This window comes from Caloenas nicobarica, chromosome 1 (assembly GCF_036013445.1).
Source record: "Caloenas nicobarica isolate bCalNic1 chromosome 1, bCalNic1.hap1, whole genome shotgun sequence".
NCBI lineage: Eukaryota > Metazoa > Chordata > Aves > Columbiformes > Columbidae > Caloenas > Caloenas nicobarica.
This window is the reverse complement of record NC_088245.1, coordinates 106,861,611-106,884,934: the sequence shown is the minus strand read 5'-3', so window position 1 is coordinate 106,884,934 and position 23,324 is coordinate 106,861,611. Positions and strand designations below refer to the sequence as shown.

Sequence of the window (23,324 nt, the reverse complement as noted above, 5' to 3'; positions counted from 1 at the left end):
AAGCTAGGTTGCTTGCCAGCTCCACTGGGAATAACTCAGTGGCCAGGAGTGGATGGAGAGATTGCTAGTTGGCTCAGGGCAAACATTTTTAGGGGTCTTTATAACTGTTTATAGGCACTCAGTTTTCAACAGATGTTCAGACACATCAGTTGACTGGTATATCCATAGCTAGAGACCCAAAGTGTGTCTGATATAACGTTCCTGCACCTGAAAGGTCCCATGTGCCAGTATTTTTGCGTGCTTAGGCAGTGGTTTCAGCTCTTTCATTCACATGCCCACTAATTCTTTGACACCGCATCCCACCGAGATTGTGGTTTCTGTGTCCACACTAAATGTCTGCGGAGGCTCCTCTCCACCCCAGTAATGCTCTTACAGCAGCACTTTTCATCTACTCAACACACGATGGGCTTGAAAGTCTCGTTACATGTGACACAGGATGCAATGTGGTGATGATGCAGCAAAAGCAAATGTGTTTGATGTCTAAATTGCAGACATCAAAGTCATGAAAGGGCACATGGTCAGCATTAAAACATTTCTGAAGTAAGTAGGACAAGAAGCTGGGTGTGATCAATCTATTCATGGGCCATTATTTGACTGTGAGGTAAATTTGGCTCATTTCTCCTCAGGAAAGACAGGAAATGCAGAGAAACAGTAGCTTTATCTGGCCCTGAAACCTTCACATTTGAGTATGGAAACCTTAGCTTAAGAGAACAAATAAATTAAAGAAACTTCAGAATTAAGGTTTTGTGCATGCATACAATTTAAAAACCCCACAATAACCGTAGTTTTCTTTAGAGCATAGCGTATCAAAGCAAGCATCAAATCTTTGTTCTTCTAATTTTATACATAACCCTTAACTAACTGCATTTTTCTTCTGTCTTTCCCTACTTTGTCAGGATCACGCTGAGGTAAAATAACCTTTCTGCCCATGTAGTTTTGGGTTAAGGATACCTCCCAAGTGTATCTGGAGAGGTTTGTCATAGCTTCACGAATCCTTGAATTAGCAAATGTTCCTAATCTGTGCCATAATGAAAACCAGGCTTTCATGAAATGAAGCAAGTGATTCATTCTTCAAGATAATTTCTGCAGAGCGCTGTCTCATTAGAAATGATAGTGACAAACTAATGATAATTATTTTGGTTGCTCCTCCTCTCTCAATGGTATCTTGTTAAAATAACAGCTGAAAAGTACATTGTGATTTTTTGAATATATTTAGACATACGAATAGATGTGGGTTTGCATTTATAGATATATGCATGGTCTTCATATGTGTATACATATAGAGCCAATACTGGGCTATACTGAGAAGCAAATGAAGTTATGCATGTCTCCTGTTGTTTTAGTAGGGATTGTTGTTTTCTTAAATAATTAACTTCAAAATAATACAAAGAAAATATAGCAAGAAATTCACTCACTGTTACTTGCCATTTCATTTAAAAAAATTGGAACACTGATCTAAAAAAACCCCAACCCCGCTAATGTTTAAAACAAAGGAAAAAAATACTTGAAAATGGGTAGTTTGGAACAAAAATCTACTCATGCATAACATTATTTAGGGCTAAGCTACTGTACTGTTGTTGCTATAGATATATCATTCAGCACTGACTGAGACACGTAGTATCAGGCCAGACAATACATCTTTCTTTTAAGATTCTGCTCAGTTGAAACCAAGATCACGATGAGTGTTGCTCTTGACACTGTAATTGTACAACTGGACTCTGGAGACAGCACAAGGACCAAGGGCCCAATGCAGCTGCTGTTGCTCCACAGTGCACTTGTCTGTAACCAGACACATTTTGTTCCGTTTTGTGCAATAGCTCTTGCAAAGTAAAGAGTGGCCAAGAGTTCAAGGATGCATCTCATGGTCAGGTGATATGTTCCTGTACGTAGGGTCATTCTTTTAATGCATGAGGTTAAAATTGATATCCCATGCTTCAGCGTTACATGCATAACCTCACCAAACAAACACCAAGACAACCAAATAGCAAGGAAAAAACCCATAGTTTTATGACCCAACTGAAGAAATTAAAAGTTTTCTGAAAAAATTCAGGAAACTGAAAGCTTTGTTTAACTTCATTTAGAGAACAGCTGTAAATGATTGAATAAAAATGTAGGGGAACATCTTACTACACTTGTTTCATTCCAGGATTTTTCAATCTTTCCTCTTCCTCCTCCTTCAATCAAATTACTGAGTCAAAAAATCCCATCCGCATATTAATAGCAACTGGACTAGTAAACTAGCCGTTGAACAGGATACTTCAGTGCACAGGATAACAAGACATGATAACTCAGAAGAAAGCAGTATCACTCTTCTCAGTTAACCTAAATGGATCCTGGACAATCTTTTCCCTGTTTCTCAAAGGTTAGTTTTACAATCTGCAAGTTTAGTTTCTTCTAAGAAAACTTGCTGGCAATTTTTTGTTTGCTTTTTCTTAATGTTTTAAACAACAACATTTTCTGTTACATTGTCTCCACACGTAGGTATTTTTTAGATCCATTCTTGATTTCTTTTAGTTTTGTCCTTGATTTTGTGCTGTTGTTGTTTTGCTGCATTTTAGCATCTGCACCATGCCAGTGCTTGGAATGATGTTAAGAAAATGCCAGCATACTTGCTTATGAAGTATATTAAGACACATTTGGGCTACAAAGACCTTCAAAATTCATCATGAACGTGAAGAGGTCTATGTTTATCTTGTGTGAAAAGTGGAACATAGACACTTTCCCTCTTACCACACACAATAAGAACTGCTAGACACTTCTAGCACTAACCTAAATGAAAGCCATAGGCCAGTCCTGAAAACTGTGCAAGATCACACAGCACATATTTCAGCTTTCCACATTAAAACCAGATATGCAGCTTTGGAAATATTAAGATGATTTTTGATAAGAGACTTTAAATATCACAGCTCAGTCAGATTAAGCCTTGCTACATTAGCGCTTTTTAAAATGCAAATTTAAATAGTGGGTTTTTCATGAGACTTGGAAAACTAAGGTTTTATATGTAGGAGCCATCTTCTATGAAAGATGGAGTTTCATATCTATAGCCACTACATAGACTATGCTTACATGAAAAGAAAGTTGAGGCTTGAAGTACAAACCCCATGCAAATAAGCCTGTCATTCACCTGAAAACACGAGGAATGATCAGGCTGTTTTTTAATAAAGCAGATATCAGGAGCAGCGACTTTGAGCTCCAAGTCATCCAGGCAAGATTTGCCATTATCAGAATAGAGCCACCCATCTTTTAAGAAGGTGTCATGTCAAACTGTACAGCAGACAGACCCTAATTTCTCCAGCTTAAATCTGTGAGCAGTTGTATTTGTCAAGAGTAAACATTAAGCTTTGAATAGTCTGAGTTTTATGAATGTAACAGATTTAGCTTTTGTGGCCTTTAATTAATCCTAAAAAGCTCCTAAAGTACCTCTTATTTAACATGACACGACTTGCATCTGTTAACTAAAAGTGAAAAACACTATAAAAATACCAATTGTGCTTAAGATGACTTGTAGTTGAGAAAGTGTATGTTAATAAAGAAACTAATTTGAGAAGTCAAATGTATGCAGGTTTAAAACAATTCATTTTCCATGACGAGAAATACAGGAGGGCTTTCTTTCCAAGTTGCTAATAGAGACAATTTTAAATAGTCCTTTCTTATTGTTAACAGCAGTTAAAAACTACTTAACTGTTTTCAGTTCCCACGGGATGAATATTGGCTGAATAATTACAGTCTCTTTACAAAAGTTTTCTGCAAAATTATGTCATTTAGACAGAGCTTACTGTATATAACATGCCTATAATTCAATTGCGCTTAATGACTCCTACCTACTTCATTTTACTCATTTTCCTTCATATTTGGAATTTCAAGAACGTTTTGTCACACAAGTTTATGAAATACATGACAAATAGAACATCACATTTTCATTTATATAAAGATAATGACTTAATGGCAAAACTACAGGAAACATCCAGATGCCTAAGAATAAAACAATCTTTTAAAGAAAACTATTTTTAATTTAAATTCTGTGTCTTAAGCACAGTGACAAAGTATATTTTTGAAATCTGTATAAGTCTGAAATATGTTTGCCACTCATTCTGCCCTCCTTCTAAATAAATGAGCCAATTTTACACATATTTACAGTATTTAATAAAGATGTCCAAACCAGCCAAAGTTTTTACATAAATGTTTCAGCACTTAAAACAAAGAGAAACATTTAATTTGCTTTCGCTTAGCAAAATTAAATGGAAACGTAATAGTCTTCTGAAGAAAGAATGCATTAAACCATTTCTCTTTGTGGGGAAAGGCAATATCTTAATATGATCATGTAACAAAAACAACTGTTTAATTCAAGCAGTTAATAACTCTGTTCTTATTTAAATGCTTAAATGTTTGTCAGTTAATCCTATCTGATCAATAATTAATCAGTACTTCTTTTGGAGTCTGAATTAGTATTTTTTTAACAAAGTGTCAGAAGTTATTTGGTAGGGTTTTCTATAAATTCTTTGGCTACGTACATTAAGGAAGTTAAATACACATGAAGGCTACTAGCTACAAGCACCTTAAAAATAGTACACATTTACAGATTATACAGGGATCAGAGTGCGAATGTGATGAGAGAGTTATTTTCAAGGACTAATTTACTTGCAACATCCATTTTCACATCCCAAACAGAAGGCTGTAGGTAAACAAATTGAGGTTCTTAGGATTTAGAAATCTCTTCTTGACCAACTACAAATGCCTCAAATTAAACTGTTGCTTCACGTAATAATGTTATCACTTTTAATTATGACATATAATCTGCAGTGTTTGCCTTTTTTTTCCTTTTTTTTTTTTTCTTTTGAAGAATGTAGAAGTTCAGAAACTGCTCATATAAAGAACAGAAATACTGGTTTTATCCCGATATGGAATTATAAAAAATTTCGATTCGTTTATGTCTTTTGAAGATCTTTTATAAGCAAAATATGAAAGCAGAAATCCATGTCAGTTCTCCGAAAAAGCTTAGGGTTATAGTGATTTTGTGAAAATGCTTAATTTTCTTCTTGCAGCATTTCTTCTATTTCTTTATCCCAGTTTTCATCACGTTTTTCTGATTCCGTCACCACCTCATACTCTTGAAGCTCTTGTTGCAATTCCTTTTCCCAGTCAGCAGTTTCTTCTACAACAGATAAATGACATGTAAAAATTAAATTGAGAATACAGAATGTTGCTTATTTATATAAAACTAGATGAATTTGCACTGAATCTCTCTTATGTTCCCCAAACTTTATGGCCAATTCTCCTTAAAAACTAAAGGAACTTCAAGATCAGAAATATCATCATCTTATTGACCACAGATAGAAATTAATTAATATACAAGTCTATATTCCTCTGTGCGTACTATAATAAAGATATAAAAAGCAAATATAAAGCTTAGTCATAACAAGCATCCCTTTGCAAGTCCATTTCCTACAGTCTTTCAGTCTACTATCAACTGAATCTCCCTTTGCACTTTTAAATCTCTGGAAAAAAATGAATTAAGGTCAAACGTTTGTTGAATATACTTTTATGAAAACAAAAAGAAATCAAGATTAAATACTGTGGATAATTAAAAAGAAGCAGCAGGTATTTTTCTCACTGACATTTGTACCTAGGCGAGCTCATTTAATCAGGGCTAAAGGTAACAATATTTCATACTTCAGGGCAAAAAATGAGTCAGAAGGCATTCCTGTGTTAATCTCTCTTTTAATTAGCTCTACCTATCCTACACAAGAGTACAGGGGAGGAGATGGGTGTTTGATGTGTTACACGTTGCTTAGTACTTCAGCCTAGATACGAAGGTACGCAATTCCAGAGTCCAAGTCAGTAAGGCCAGCTGAAATTTTTCTGAACAAATTACACATTAATGACTTATTGAAACACTTTCACCAAAAAGCTAGATGAAAGGAACTCATATTGCTTTTAAGAATTCCTCAAGCTTGGCTATGTATTGGGGGTGGAAAAAAATCATTAAAAAAAAAAAATAAAATCACAATTTCACAAAGCAAGGATTCAACAACATCCAAAACACACTGTAAGATGAATTCTGAAAATTGTATTATAATAAGTATCTACATATACAAGTGTCTTCATATTAAATACTTAATCGCATATGGCCAGAGTCAAATAACCATGGACTGTTTTTATGCTTTTTACACTGATATTCGTTCTTCTGAATTATTTTAAGTATAAGCCCCACTTTATTTCTTCCCATCATTCTCAAAGCTATTTGTTGAATTTTAACTGTTCCAAATGCATGTAAATCTTTTACAGCAGAGGCGTCTGCAAGCTCGTAGTCTGGTGCAAATGCTGCCTTTTTAGCTGGTGGCACAAGGAGAAAATGTAGCCTGACTTCCAAATACTGTACTTTACCTACAAGGATGTCAATTAAAGAAAGAAAAATTCATACGCATAAGGACCTACGAAAGAGGAGGCAGGGAAAGGAGGAGGTAGACAGAAAAAAGCATACCACTGTCACTTTCATAAAAGACCCACCTAAAAATTGTTAGGTTCTTTGGATTTAAGCTCCTCACAGCTAACATTCTATATCAGGTGTGGTTTGACTGTGGTGAGAATTATCATTAATTTCCACAATATTTAATTGCAGGTCATTTCATACACTTCAAAAAATGGTCACAAACCTACTTTCCTAAATTGAATTATGATTTTTTTTTTAAATCAACTTATTTTAGAATTACTGTATTTAAGACATAGATGGTAACAATAGCTTCACCTTCTACTACTGCAGTCTCCTCTCTCTTTTTATCTAGCACCAGTTGTTCCATTTCTTTTCTTAGGTCTTCCTGATTCAGATTACAGGCATCAAAAGCATCACTCACAAATTCTGATACACCTGGACTTGTGGAAATCTCTTCTTCATCCTGCAGTAAGACAGTTTTGTATAAGGTTATCCAAAGAGAGGAAAAAATTGTCACCAATACATACTTCCACTCCCATGACTGACTGCCTTTAAGATAGAGTCAGCAAAAAAAAAAAAGGCATTACTCTGACAACTATTTTTCTTTATGGACAATTTTTCTTTAAGACTATTTTTGTACAAACAAAAACATTAGATAGTTATACTGAAAATTATTTGCTTTTCATCCTAGGCTCCTTTTTAATGTTCTCCTAACAACTTTAATTCTGTTTTTGTTATCTTCAGAAACAATAAACAACTCATAAATAGTTTAGAACAGTACATAAGACTAATATTAAATTTTGACCACAATTCAGTAACTGTTTTCCACACACAAATAAGAGAGGACTGTTCTTTGGAAATCTTTCTAGCTTAATTTAGTCCACTGCATGTTATTGGCAAATGAATGCACAGCTCTGCTTCTGCCAAGAGCGTTCTCTGGCACTGATATTACAATCCAGAAATGAACAAGGGTCATTACGTGCCTAAGTTAAAAGTTTCTGCAGTATCAAGCAAAACTCTTCTTGCCATTGCAATAAAATAATGTTGCTATTGCAACACATCATTTAGATTTCCTATACTTAAGCCTGACAACTGCTGAAGAGTTGGACAGAACATGGCACATGAATATGGTTTTGTGAGGGTATTCCTTGTGTCCAAATACAATGCAAACCTACTCCAAACATTTTGGAAATGTCACACTTCAGAGTAAAAACATGTTTTATTATAATGTGCAGGATACTAATGAAAGTATTTTTCAGGTAAACTGTTGTTGTTTTCTACTGAAAATGAGTTTAAAGTGAATGCACTAAAAATTAGTGTCATGGCAGAACAGCAGCAGGTTAGGACTGTCAGATATTATATCATCATAGTTTCATAGCACAACTGACTCAAAAAATACGCATAATTACCTATTAAGTAACAGTTTCACATCCTAAATACCAGATAAAACATAACAGCATTTTTACCTCTTGAGATTTCATTTGAGGTTTTATTGTAACAGGTGGTGTTTTTGGCCGTACTGTTTCTATCAAGAGGGAAAAAAAAGGTAGATTACATTTAAAAATATAAAGATTTAATTTAATCTGCATAGCTATTAAATGTACAAGGGAATACTGTATTTGAGGTTTTAGAGAATCCTGGTGGTTAAAGGCTGAATTCAGCCACAGGTGAAGCATTTGCAACAATGAAACAGAAGAGAAGCAATTTTCTATGCTTAATTAAGGCAAGTTTAACAAACCGTTTCCTCATTATGACTCCAAAGCTAAATCACAGGGACCCCTCTGCCCTCAAAATGATCCAAAGAACTACATAAATAGGAACACTTGGGATTCTGAAAGAATGTCTTCTATAAAACACAGATTGCACCACATGTCACAAGATCTTTGAAGTTACAAAGGTGTAGACTTGTTCATGAAATCCAGTTACTGCCTATCATGGCAGCTCCTGGACTCCCCTGGTTGGGTACTACTACTGACATGGGCACCAGTCAGCTCTTAGGTATACCAGACTATATCTATACGCACACCCCCAAACACACACAAGAAGAGTGCTCCACAACCTTACCTCCTTTCACACAGCCAAAGGAAGTACCTGAAAAACATAACCCTAGAAGCTGTTCTCAATTTCCTAAGAAAACTCACTGTGCACTCTCTATTTAGTAGCATGGTGCTAGGAGACAACGATTGGTTACAAGCAAGGACAGATCTTTTTTTTTTCTTGGCAGGTAAAGGAACACCCCAGCTTTCCTTCTCCTCATGTAACTAGCAGGGTAGAGCAGTCAGAATAAAGAGCCGGGTGGCTGCAAGAACAATTACCACACTGGGCAGGTTGTGGTAGTGATAGAGTGCTTGCTTAGCAGTTCTCTTTGTGTAAACATGCAAAGCAGCTCTGAGCCTGCAGCTCAGCTTATTGCAGTGCACCCAGGTAGACTCTTCCTGCTTACTCAGCAATTTCTGAAGGGGGAATCTTTTCAGGTTTAATTTTAAAAATTAAGATCAGTCCTAATTAAAATGTTTCCTAATTGGTAGCTGTCACTGCTTATACAGCTCCCCTAGTCAATGCCCACTGCTCTGTTCCATCTTCTCTCTTCCTTCCCCTTCCCAGTCTTCAGAGGATCTGGTACTGCTCCCAACACCACAGCCAAAGAGGCTCCAACCCTCTCTGCTTGGGGCGGCTGTAGAACGTGGCGCTACCTCTGCCCTACTCAGCATCGACTGCCCAAAGCACCACGCAAGAGAGGTGCCTCCAGCTCCATCTGCTGCTCTCACGCAGAAGCGGCACAGCAGCTCTGCACTGGGCCATGCACCAGTCTGAGGCAACTAACACACCACTAGCACTGTTCTGTCCACATTCCTTATAATGCAGCCCAGGACACAGTTTGCTTTATTTGTAACAAGAGCATATTACTAGCTCATATTCAACCTGGTGTCCAGCATAAATGCAGGTTTTTTTCCATCAGGGCTGAGGTTATCAAAGAATCAACAGAGTGGTTGGGGTTAGAAGGGACCTCTAGAGATCATCCAGTCCAACCCACTTGCTAAAGCAGGTTCACTTAGAGCAGATTGAACAGGAATGTGTCCAGGCAGGTTTTGAATGTCTCCAGAGAAGGAGACACCACAACCTCTCTGGGCAGCCTGTTCCAGGGCTCTGGCACCCTAAAAGTAAAGAAGTTTCTCCTCTTATTCAGATGTAACATCTTGTGCTACAGTTTGTGCCTGTTGCCCCTTATCCTGTTGTTGGGCACCAATGATAAGAGTCTGGTCCATCCTCTTGACACCCACAATATCTTAGAATGTCCTGAGTTGGAAGGGACCCACAAGGATCATCAAGTCCAACTCCTGTCCCTGCATAGGACAACCCCACAGCTCACACCATGTGTCTGAGGGTGTTGTCCAGTCTCTTCTTGAACACTGCTAGGCTTGGGGTCGTGATTGCCTCCCTGGGGAGTCTGTTCCAGTGCTCTACCACCCTCTGGGTGAAGAACCTCTTCCTAATGTCCAACCTAAACCTCCCCTGGCACATCTTCCTGCCTTCTGGATCTACTGGCCGGGCACCATCTCCTCCGCTGCTGATGTGCACTCTGCCAATGAGGTAACTTCATTCCCAAGGAAATAGTTACTAATGCCTGGAGAAGGACTAGAACTTGGTATTTTGTTATAGATCTTATATAGTCTCTCTAGAACATGGAATGTCTTCTATTTGTACCTTCTTTTTTTCCTTCCCATGAACTGCACTAATTTAACTTTGTGAAAACAGCAGGAAAGGAGGAGACAGATGAAAGTGGAAGGCAATTAATTCTATTTTATAGACACCAGTCAATTTGAAGAAGAAACTCTGAACATTACATAGAGTTACCAACAGGCAATTACTTCCAGCTTTAGCCTCCAATTAGGGAATCCAACCTTCAAAAGGTTATTTAAACAAAAAATAACAGATGATTCAGAGTTTCCCAAACCTATGTGATTTTCAAATCAAACACAACTTGTATTTACTACAGTCTGGTAAATGTATCTTTGCCATTACAGGATATTTGGTCATTGGGACAGTAAATCTATCTGCATATCCTATATTGGTCTTCTGAATTTTTCTGATTTTTTGTTAAAGAAGGTATGTTTTGTTTTCAGTCACAATGGTAACTTTACTAGAATAACTCTTCGGTATTATCCAGCAACTTCCTCTTTGACTGGAAATTTCCAAGGGTTTGGATGACTCCAAGATAAGAGTTTTGTTGTTCAATAGGGTCAGTTGCCATCCCTCTCTCTAGAGCTGAGCACTTCAATTAAAACAGCCATAGCTTGGCAAATATGAGTATTGTACTGTTAAAAAAAAGAAGGAACATTATGCTGCCCTAGGACCTTACAGTTTAAGACTGCCCATTTAACTACACATTTAGCTTGCATAAAGGAAACATTCAGCACTGTAATTAATGATAGAGTAACTTCTTCTTGACTTGCCAATCAGCCACAACAGTGTCAGCTTTCTTTTTTTTCTGAAATTGGTTTACTCAAGCAAAGATATGCAGAAACAGAAACCAAGTAAAAAGCTCAGGGGAAAGGGGAAGCATGCTGACAGTAAACAGACTTCACAGAGAATATGCTTATAAACAACAGTAAAGAAAATATCTTTTGGCAGAATTTATGTTTCTAGTTTTTCCAAATGTAACCTTTTCCTCTATACAAAGAACTAAATGCAGTAGCAAGTGAAAGGATTTAGTACTCAAAAATCTATTGTGAGACACTACAGAAAACAGAGGAGAAGTCAGTTGCTATGCTTAACAGTCTATAATATAATCCCATCAGTTGGTGTAATATAAAACTCAGAAGAACAGAAATAAAAACAATTAAAAAAAAAAAAAATCACAGCCATAAAAAAACAGGAAGAAAAAGATTAGATAAATGCATTTAGATGCCAGTTGGATACAAAGGCTTATGAAATCATGACAATCCCAGTGATTTCCTGACTTGATGGCACCTGCACAGGGTAACAGTAAACACAATTTGCTCATAGAAAATGACGAAATAGGTGCTGGATATGGTGCAAGTGTATAAGTGATATGACAGTAGGAAATGAGCCTGAATACAGTCTGCATTGAAAGGTAAAGACAAAAGCTTTTTGTTACTTAGGAAAACTCTTCTGACAAAAGTTGGCTGGAATTGGAAAACTGCTTAAAAGCACTAGGAGTCCCCTCTTCCACCACATGGACAAACAGACCAAGTATGATGAGAGAAACTCTAATTTCATAGGAAATCCAGGATAAAAAAATTGAAGTCACCTGATGTATACAGTCAGTATGGATGACACTAACTTAATGAGCTGTGCTAAAACAAATCCTTTCCATACCTTTCAGTTGACAATCCTCTTCTCTGCCTTTGTTCTCTTCTTTTCCTGCTGCTTGCTGTTGAGCTGCAAGTGCAGTGAGTTGTGCAGACTGTTTAATTAGGGACACCCTGTAGAAATAATTTCTCCAGAACACCTCTTCCTTTATGCTAGAACGAACAAACAGATTTTGATTACTACATTTGGAAATATGGCTCCTTTTGCCATCTAGCAATGAAATAAAATTAAATATGCGGAGGGATGGAGTAAACACAGCTGTCCTCTAAGTAAAAACTTAGAAATCTGTGATATTAACACAGTTTAAAACAGTCCATCATTGTAGAAGTTCTTGATCTCTTACAAGATAGTTACAATGGACTTGAGCATATAATAATAACAACAACAGTAATGTTATTTCTTTAGAAAAAGCTTAACAGCATGCAGCAATACATAATTTGGAACAATATTATGCTGTTCCATCTCTCTTGCCAAGTGATGTAAACAAAACCAACAAGGCAAATAACTCTGTTCTCTTCACCTGCTCTCTAAAACCAACATTCTGTTATTGTCAAACTATATTAATCCACATCTTCCCCAGAGCTCAGGTGGAACTGGAACATCTTTGATCTACAGGCAGAAGCCACTCCTAGTTTGCAGCAGTCCTACTTCGCTATCTTCACATCTTTCAGCATGTCTGCAAAACCTTCAGTAACTAGAAACTGCCATCTCAGAAATGACCAACTCTCTTATGCGGGAGGCCATCACATGTCTTAAGTAACATTTCCCTCTGATAATCCTCCAGTGAGCAAGAGAATACCCAACTTTAACCCAGAGGGAAGAGAAGCCAGAAATGGCAAGGCCTGTGGGGAGGAATGTGTGTAGGTCAAGAAAGAAAGAGACGGAGGGAAGTTGCCTTCCTGCCCATTCAGGCAAACAGTGACTACTGCGACTAGGAAGAGAAAAAAAATACTATTAAGCAATGGAGTGGGACAGGCAAGCATAGCATGACCAGAGGCTGAAGACAGAGTATCAGATGAAAACCTAGAACATGGGCAGAGCTTTAGCACTGACAGCAAATAATAGCAGGGAAGAGGGTAAATAAAATAAGGAGCTGGGAAGGCTTATAAAAGGAGGAGATTTAAAATACAAAAATGCACAAAGAAAGATGTTTTCTTTCCTGTTTCTATCCTCAGACAGGAAACCAATGTTGGGAACTCCTACTTAACAAGAACGTTGACCTAGGAAACAAGCTTAAGGAACAGAGTCTGGGACTGGGCAAGGAAGGAAAACAGCACTGGAATAAAGCTGGGATTGAGAAGCAATACTGGAACAGGCCATAACTTCCGGGACAAAAGACCTTACAGATCTTCTAGTTAGGTCCACTATAAGGAAGGCAGTCACAACACAGAGCTCTTGCCATTGCCTATTCAAAACCGGTTTTTCTTGCTTGCATTGCTGCTGCTTTGTGGACGCTTTTACCATTTCTCCATGGAGCCTCTGACTACCTCTAATAACTTTTTGGGGTGTCAGTTACACCAATAGATCTGAACATGTTTGTTGCTGCGTTTACCTTTGTTTGGGAAAAAGATTTTCAATTAATTTAGCACACAGGATATGAAAAAATTTAAGGCCGCTCCCATACTTCAGTAAATAGTTCCTTATTAGCTCTGAATTTCTAACAGATTTACTTGTGTTCTTTCCTCCAATTGCTAAACTGCAATGCACATGCAATATTCCATGCATTTGAAATTAGCAGATATAAAATACATACAAAGGAAGTACATTTAAAAAAAAAAGAATTGAAGGAAGATAAAAGAAAAAGGAGTAATTTACGAATATTTAGAGACACATTGAAAGTACAACCATCCAGTTACCAGCAGAAATTACTTACTGTTTGGGAACAAGATCAAACCTCATCCTATTGAGGAGCTCATCTTCTTGTAACATCACCATTGCAACAGGGTACATTTGATCAAAGTCAAAATTAAACTGCACACCTGCTGGAGGATCCCGCAGAAAATTTCGTTTATCCTTTGAAGAACATATTTATGGTCATTAACTGATATCAGAAAAAGGATATCAGATTTCAGATCAAAAATTATATTGAGGATCTACTTTGGCTCAAATTGATACTGAAACTATTTACTCTTGCACATAATCAGTGTAGGAACAGACACATTAAAAGTATATTGAAAATATATAATTTAATAATAACAGCCAAACTTAGTTTGGAAAAAAAAAAGGAAGTTTTAACCTCTCCAATAGAAAAATTTCAAATCTTACAGGAATTTAAACACTCACTGCTGATAAGGCCAGTATTTGTTGTTGAATTGTCTCTTCTTCATTGCTGTCTACCCAGGGAGGCACTGCTGCTTCTGTTTTGGAAAGGAGGAAAAGAATTGCATGTGTATTACTTTTTTTTTTTTTTTTTTAAATCACCCAACTACCTTACAGAAAGTAACATATAATGAGACAAAACCAAGGAGACTTACATGAGTAAGTCAATTCATTGTTCTTTTTTCCCAAACTAAGCTCACGGCATAAGAGAGAAACTCTAGGAATGGATCTTTGCTTATCAGAGGTAAAAAAAGATGAAATGAGATGAAATAGTTGCTGATTATTGTAAAACTAAAACTGTTAGAATTTCTTTGCAATTTGTCAAGTCAGAACTTGGTGACTCTTAGTTTAGTTATTGAAGTAGTGCTGTATAACTGGTTAAGCTGCCTGTGAATAGAAATTTCTATATTCACTTTAAACATGTAAACTTTATTTAGATAAAGTTTTCAAAATAATTTACTATTGTATTAATTTTATATTACCCAGAAGACACCAATTCTTTAACGATGGAGAAAAATAAGTTATAGATTTGTTATAAATTACAGCATGTTAAACAATGAATAAGCATACTCGAGTTCAGACTATTTGTATTTACACAGATGCTTGCACAATAGCTCTGTAGGCTGTACGTACAGCAAGATAAACTATTGTAGATGTATAGAAATCTACTAATCTCTTCACTGTCAATCCAAATTCAGCCTACAGAGACTTTATGATGCATCTGTAACAGTTAACAAATAATTCTTGTGCACCTAAAACTAACAATGCTTATTTGCCTGTGCACCTGATATCAGCAAGATCTTTCACCCACATGGATTTACATCTGATGCTAACGCTTCTTGCAGTTAGGCCACCTGTTACTCCTCCTTTCAGCAATCTAGCTATCTGTTTTCATGAAACTTGTAGAAATATATTAACAGATGCCAAAGTTTACTAACAGAGACAAAAATATTGAAATACAGATAACAGGATCACATAAGCAGTCTTGCAAGAAAACAAAAACAAAAACCAGACTAAGGTGCTAACTACAGACAGTATGAAAAATTTTATCACTATCCATTTAAGATGAGCTCATTTTCAAGATTAACAATAGAGCCCTAATTATTCAAAGTGTCAGAAATTATTGCATTCAGGTAACACATTAAAAGAGATAAAAGCCAGTGATGAAAGGCAACATAAAAAAAAAATTGTGCTTATTTTAAGTCTCAAATAGATCCACGGATGTCAACAGCTCATAGGTGGATAACTCAAAAGGATTTAGATCACAGATAACTATAAAGCAAATGACTTACAGAAAGGCAAAAGAGCAATTATGCCTTTAATTGAAACAGAGTAACTCCTACAGCGAAACTAATTAATACTACAGTGCAAACACCCATGTTTTTCATTTCATTATGAAAATGACATGATTGCTGAAGCTCAAAAGAAAGGTGATCAGCACACCCGTCTTCAATAAAGGCTTAAGATTCAAAACAATAAGAAATCAGCTTTGCTAGCACAGTGGTCTTTGAGTTAATTTCATAAAGCTGAATTTGGTTAAAAAAGCAAATCTAAACTAATTAGATAATGTAACACTAACCTCATTTAAAAATGTCATCTTTCTGTTCCACAACATATGTTAAGTTCCACCACAGTGTATTTCATTAAACAGAGTTTTGATAGATTAGGTTTAGATATAGCTCAACTATGCAGCTTCCAGCAAGTTTTAGCTTATGTAATGTTATGCATTATCAAAAAAGCATACATTACCTGATTTTTTTGTTTGCTGCTCTTGGACAAATTTTTTCTGTTCTTTCTGAAAATCTCCAATAATTGTCTAAAAAAAAAAATTAGGAAACCACAATAAAAGAAAAAAAAAAAATCACTTCCCTTGTTTCACATTCATCCCAAAATTGCTTTCATATACACTGTAGCATCATATTCTTATATGCCTGGTGGCCCTTTTTGTAAGTTAATTAAATTAAAGGTGTTTCACGTAAATCATACATTCCCCCTTACTAAAACATTTGATTTTGCCTTCAAAAAGTTTAAGTAGTTTAAACTATTGTGTACGCTTTCAAGTTTATATTTATAGTTTTATCAAGTTTAAGGGACAAAATAAAAGATGGAAAATCCTAGCTGATAATTTGAACATCAGCATACTATGCATATACACTTACTGCCTTACCATATCAAATACAGATAACACAGACTAACTGTTTAGACCTATTTGAACATATTTTTAAAGCATTAAACACTTAAAAATACCCTTGGCCTTACAATAAGTTTCAAGAGTTGCCTAAGAAATATATCCATTGCAAAAAGTCAGACTTGTAAAATTGTTAAGTATGATTTTCAGAATGTCTGCTTAGCTGAAATAAAATAATTTCTCCATGTATGTTGTTGACAAATTTTCATTAAAAATTGTTCAGAAATATCCCATATCTAATTTGGAATTAAAAAAAGGAGAATGGTCTCAGAAGTCAGTATGGCATAATCTAGAAGTAACAATGCAAATGTGATTCTGTAGTTGAAAGCAGTGGCAAAAAACGAACCTAGAAATGAAAAATTAAACCACTCACTAAGTACGAATTTTAAGCGGTGGGGTCTATGGCTTAACAAGTTGCCAAAAAGCATGCAAGTCTTCAAGCTAAATCCAGATAAATTCCTCTAATTTTTTTCCTTCAACAACTCTGCATTTCAGTTTAATATCAGTGAGAGAACTACTGTAGTGCCTGTTATACCAATCAATCATTGTGGTTCCTCCTAGTTGTAAGTTATATGAATTTTTGGTATTTATGGAATAATTGACATAGTGTAAGACAAAAGCTTTACGATGATATAGCTATATTCTGTTTCTCCCCTACGTAAACTTATTAGTCAAAACAAGGAATTCATTTTACTCTAAGGCATCTGCAGAAAAAAAGAAAATTGTATTTTAGGAAAAAAATATGCTGTAGGTACTTAGCTACAGTTTCTTATGAGCATTATTATTTGTGTATTAAACTACCAAATAATGTTCTTACTCAATTTTGATGTGGATCAAAATTATGTTACTCTAGTATACTGTAGCAGGAAATAACTGCCATTGTATATAGACAGTTGTCACTAAAAAGTCAATGAAAACTAGAGACAAAACGTGATCATAACAGAAATTTAGATGTGTCATTTGATGATTAATTTGGAAGACAACATGAAAACGAATTATATTAAGAAATTAAATTTCACTGTACTGAACAAAACAAAAGGAAATGATCTAGTTCCTCTGAAGGGGTGTTTGAGAGACAGGAGTAGAAGGAGGGCTCTGGCTGGATCTCCCAAGTCTGACACTCCCGGATGCACAGTTCCACTACAGTTGGGTTGGGTTTGGTCAGTTCCCTTTCTCTTCCAGGCTACCCTTGCTAAAAAATAGAAGACCACTACATAGCATTTATTGCTGCTTTTAAAAAACATTTTTCTCTGTTTCTGCCAAGTTAATGACTTAAAGCACTGGAAGAACACTTGCTGGCAGAAGTTAAGCAACTGGAGCTGGCAGCCAGGGAGGGCAAGAGAAAAGTGGGAGGGTGGAAGAACAGGACCATAGTAAACCGTTTCATTAACTCACTGGGTTTTATGCAACTGTACCTGTATAGATCTAGGGTCTTCATATACAATATCCTCATTCTGAATCTTACTTCAGAGACGCATTTAAGATGCAGACTATGTCATTTATCTTTCCAACTAAATAAACTGGGGAAAAAAACCCAACCCACACATCCCTCTGACATCCCCTAACTACCTGTCTCTACTAACTCTTCCAGCCTTTCCTTCTATATCAGCATTTTTCTTATTTTCTTCTGGTCTTTCTCCAGTGTATCTGCATCCTGAAGGAACTGAACACAGGTGCAGTACTGAGTAAGGCAAAGTGACCATTTTTTGGTATATCTATCAATGAAAAAACATTTCAGTCACTTATCACAACAGGAGATACCTGCTCTTGAAATATGCAATTCCTAAAGCCAGCTTAAAGAAATCACACGCCAGATTTGCTACACATTAGAACAACAGTAAGAAGCAAACAAATCTTTCAGATCGGGTACCTAAAACCAAAATACCTTATCAATGATGCTGTCGATTTTTCCTTCTTCTACAGACTTCTTTATCGTATGTGCTGTTTCAGCAACGGATTCAGATATCTTTTTTGTAGCAGCAGTGGCAAAATTGAAGAGGTAACCTTTCACAGAAGAAAAGAGAAAGTGTTGAAAAACACCTCTTTACATCCAGTTTTCTAACTAGATTTTCATTCCCTTTAGACATTTGGATACCTACTTGAAATCTTCTTTCAAATTCATTTAACTCAGCTTCTGTCCTAAAAATAACTCCTAAAACCCTGTTTATTCCTTTGTAGTTCATATTCTTTAGTGATGACCAAACTTTGTTTGATCATAACTTTCTGTATATCAAACTTTTATATATGAACCTTGTTTACTAAATCAAACATTCTTAATGGTCCTTGAAATATTGCTTTCCAATAATTTTTGGAGCAATGTGTCTTTCCTAATCTGATTATTTCAAAGACATTAAGCAATAAAATAACTTTAGCAACAGTATTAAGACAATTCTATTTTTTTAAAGAAAATCAACATGCACAGTAAAGTCTCATGAAGGCAGCAAATGCATGAAAAACTTTAGGCTATGAACACTTGAGATTTCTTCAAAAGTCTTAAGATAGAAGCTTGCACTTGATGTTTGCCCTTTTCTGTTTTGCATTGCCATTCTCTTTTTAGCTCCATGAGAAACACTGTGGCCCTGTTTGCTTATTTTTCTGAATATATTCAGAGTCAGAACAGCAGTACCAAATATTTTCAAAGACTAACTAGCATTTTTTTATATTAGAAGTGAAGAAATGTGGCAAAGAAAGAACTATAATATGTAGCATGGACAGTTGCTTTGTATTCTTTGGTTTTAATTAAGGAGAACAAACTTGCAAGCAGCAAGATAGATATCACTAACCTTCTGAAATATCAAACAACATTAAACATCAGTTTATTGACAAAGGATCTTAAAGCAACATTGGTATTGTTTACTTCTCAGATAATGACATGTCACATGCACTTTATTACATTCAAACAATCGTATTATGACTGTAATACCACAGTTACAGTATGTACAATGATAAAATGTCAATAAGTGCCATAGTAAATATTATAATATAATTGCAGAGGGATCTAGATAGACTAGAGCACTGGGCAATCATCAATGGTATGAAATTTAACAAGGACAAATGCTGGATTATGCACCAGAGATAGCATAATGCCAGGTGCAAGTATAAATGGATCAGGAGTGGCTCCAGCCCTGCAGAAAGGGATCTGGGGGTGCTGGTCAGCAACAGCTCAATGTCAGCAGAGCGCCTTGGCAGCCAAGAGGGAAAACCACACCCTGGGGTGCAAACACAGCATCACCAGCCAGTCAAAAGAGGTGATTATCCCCCTGTATTCAGTGCTGGTGCAGCTTCACGTTGAGCACCATGTGCAGTTCTGGGCCCCACCATTTAAGAAGTTTGTGAAGGTGCTTGAATGCATCTACAGGAGGGCAACAAAGCTGGTGAAAGGGCTGGAAGGAATGTCCTGTGAGGAGTGGCTGAGGATTTGGGCTTCTCTAGTTTGGAGGAGGCTGAGGGGAAGTGGAGAGGGAGGTGCTGAGCTCTTCTCCCTGGGATCCAGGGGGACTCAGAGGAATGGCTCAAAGCTTCATCAGTTAGGGGAGGCTCAGACTTGACATTTTCAAACATTTCTTTACTGAGAGGGTGGTCAAACACAGGGACAGGCTTCTTAGAGAGGTGGTCAATGCCCCAAGCCTGTCAGTGTTTCAGAGGCATTTGGACAAGGCCCTTAACAACAGGCCCTTCATCAGCCCCGAAGTGGTCAGGCAGTTGGGCTAGATGATCATTGTAGGTCCCTTCCAACCAAGCTATGCTAAGCTATTCCAACTCATTCTAATTCTAGGGTTAGAGTAGTAATGGTGAATCTAAACTGCATAGTACCTACCAAAGATGTATTTGAGGCACTAGTAAGAATGCAAAGCACATGGAATGGTAAGAATATTTTGGTTATTCCAGAAAAAAACCAACAGTTTTGACTTCCGTACAGGGGATTTTAAAACAAAACAAAAACAACAGTGCTTTTGTTTCAAACAAAGAAAAAAACACAACCTCCTCCTCAAGACATCACAAAAATTTCAGTTTCCTTATAGGTTCAAAATGTAAGAAATAACCTTACCATGCAAAACAAAAGTGAGTTGTTTTAACAAAGTTGTTAGCCACTGGTAGAATTAGTTACTTTAGAATATTCATGTCACCTTTCAGAAAGCTGACTGTCCTTTGTGGTGTATAAAATATTCTCTTTTAATAATATCACCAAGTTAATACTAACAAATGCAGAGGTCTAGCCCGCCCTCAAGCAAGCCAGTTTTTACGTGTAACTTCCATTCATGAGCCACAGAATGGTGGCAACCAACCTTCAAGTCCTTGCTAGCATTTTTCCTATCTGTTATCAGCCTTCACAACCCATCACATGCTTCACATTGTACAAAAAAATGCCTATCTTCTACATGTTTTTATATAGACATATATATGACCCCCGTATGACAGTAGAGGAAGTTGCAGCCTACTGTATTGTTTCCTCCCTACCAGCTTTTATTGGTCATTTTATGTATCCCTGGAAACCTTCTCATATACAATTGTTTTAGGTGCAAAAGGTGCCAAAATTTTCCTGTCCAGGTATTGTTGAGCGAAGTGGTTTTGGCCAGTCCTAAAACCAGTCTGAAGAACAAAATGCTTTTTGTTTCCATTAAGCGCAAATATTCTGCTGAACCAAGGCACTTATAAAACCTCAGTAAGAGGTGGTACTTAGCCCTAGAAAAATAGAATTAGTGGTGGAAAAGCAACACTTCCACTTTAAAATTACCAAGAAACCTTCCCTCTCTCTTATAAATCTATGCCTGTATTAAGAATACATATCTAGCAATATTTCTATTATTAGTTCACATTGACAAACTCTCCTAATCTTTGTAATGATGTGATAATGAGCAAAAAATAATGTATGCAAGGCTTCAGTTTAACCAGCAAAATTCTTTATATGCTAGGGGAGTCTTTCTACACAGCTACCCTGGTTGTTAGTCATGCAGATGTTTCTAGAAGAATCACATGTTAAAACAGTGACAACCAAAGTTTACAAAACAAGCCTTTCCACCACAAACAATGAATCCATGAATCACTACAACAAATTCTCACTTCCAGAGCCAATTGTATCTCTAACATTCAGTACTTATTCTTCCCCTGAAAATTCAGACTTTTTTACTTCCTGAACAATCAGAGCGACTACCAAATTAGGATCAATTTACAACAGCTGGACAAGTATTTGATCAAACTACACAGAAAATCTGCTGCAGCTCAGATAGCCCAAGGCAAAGCACAGTCAAGAACCATCTCAGGCTAAACTTTCACATGATATTGATCTAGTGTTTCAGAGCACCAGTAAGAAAACCCTTCAGCAATGTGTATGGAGCTGTACTTTGGATTAATTTTATCTCAAAATCTACTATGATAAAGCAGAATTCTTATCTATAGCAAATTACAGCCCTGCCTCATTACAGATTAGTTCAACAAAATAATCAAACCCCACTACTTTCTATTAAAAAAAAAAAATCACAGAAACTCCACACCAATTCAAGAAGTACATTATTCTATATGCACACAACACTTTTCCCCCAGTGTCAACAGAACAGAAAAAGAAATACTGCTCATTTAGTAACAATTCTGAAAAAGATGATAACTGAAAGGAACATTTGCCACCATTTACTTGGTTAATTTTAAAATATCCAAGTTTTTATTATTTTTTTTAATCTCCAGTGAGGCAACATACTTTAACAGTGCACAGAATTTAATCAAATATTTCTCATTGTCAGTAACTGCTATGTAAAAAGAACCTCAGAAATGCAGAAAAATGAAGATTAAATTAGAGAGTTAGGTCACTTCCAAACGTTCAGCTTTAGCAACTGCATAGGATTGTTTCAGAACCATGGAAGAGACTGGACAAGCTGCATCAAAAAAACTAGAGTGAGTAGTGACGCATACATGCATGGACTGCAGTTAACACCAACATTTAAAAGAGATTCAAATCAAAGATATGTGAAAACATAAAAGTAATTCTTCCCTACCCTTTTTAATTTTAACTCTTCTTCACTGAAATAATTTTCCATACTAGCTTAACTTAGCTGAATTACCATTTATACCTGGAAAGATATGCTTCAGAGCTGTTCCGTTTCTTTAAAAGAATATTCTGGTCACCTCAAACCTGTGTTCCCCATTTGCATCACTATGCAAGCTACATTAGTGTTGTAGCTATCTAGGTGAAAGGTTATTTTTCCTTTATATTTGTTGACCTGAAAATAAATACACTTAACTCACTGTAAAACCTATAAATGTTTAGTTCAACTAGAACTTTCTTTTACGTACCAATGATAAGCACTGGTAACGTCTCCAGCCCCTAAAAATGCATTAAACTGGTCTATATTCAGTTCTCCACTTGCTACCCTGCTCTCACCACACAAAGAGAATATTCCTGCTAAAGTTTATTTATTTTTTTTTAGACGGACCCATAGCAGCACCTCCTGCCTGAAGACGCCTGGGCACAACACACCCCTCGAACAAGTGAAGGTATCCTTTTATTTCAGCATTCTATTTACATAAAGCCCCCAAACAGCGACGTGTGTGGGAGGGGCGGGGGCCTCATACCGCGGGTGTACCTCGGCCGCGGGGAGCAGCCGCAGAGGCTGCTCAAGGGGCGCTTTCCCGTGGGGTGCGGGTGTGCCCCGGGGCTGCCGGTGCCGGGCCGCCTCCACCCCTCTCTCCCCGCCAGCACCGGCGTGCGAGGGCAAGACACTCACTGCCGAGTCCCTTGGCCTGGCTGAGGAGCGCCTCCGAGTCCGCCCGCACCTCCACCTGCTCCGAGCTCGGCACGGCCGGCTCCGCGCCCGCCGCTGCTACTGCTTCCTTCTCCTCTGCGGAGCTGCTCCTTTCCTCGGCCGACAGCAGCTTCTCCTCGCCTGCCCGCTCCAGCCCCAACCAGCTGCCCAGGCCGCGCAACATGGCGCAGGAGCAGCGGCGGCCGCGCTCGGCCGTTAACGGGCGCTGCCAACGCCAAGGGGCGAACAGCTGTGTAGGCGGAAACCCAGGCTGCCCGCTCCTTCCGCGTACGCCACTTCCGCCCGTCGCGGGTAAGGG

At 37.2% G+C, this 23,324-nt stretch overlaps 1 protein-coding gene across 1 annotated transcript; it reads right to left on the bottom strand.

Moving 5' to 3' along the window:
* Window positions 1-1,824: 1,824 nt before the first annotated feature.
* On the bottom strand, window positions 1,825-23,292 carry SYAP1 (synapse associated protein 1). Its single transcript, XM_065627101.1, has 9 exons — window positions 22,988-23,292; window positions 18,157-18,275; window positions 15,833-15,899; window positions 14,048-14,121; window positions 13,638-13,777; window positions 11,771-11,916; window positions 7,897-7,955; window positions 6,746-6,893; window positions 1,825-5,152 (listed from the first exon to the last, which is right to left on the bottom strand). Exons 1-9 carry the CDS (start codon window positions 23,187-23,189, stop codon window positions 5,025-5,027), a joined length of 1,083 nt encoding a protein of 360 aa, XP_065483173.1. The 5' UTR covers window positions 23,190-23,292; the 3' UTR covers window positions 1,825-5,024.
* Window positions 23,293-23,324: the final 32 nt, after the last annotated feature.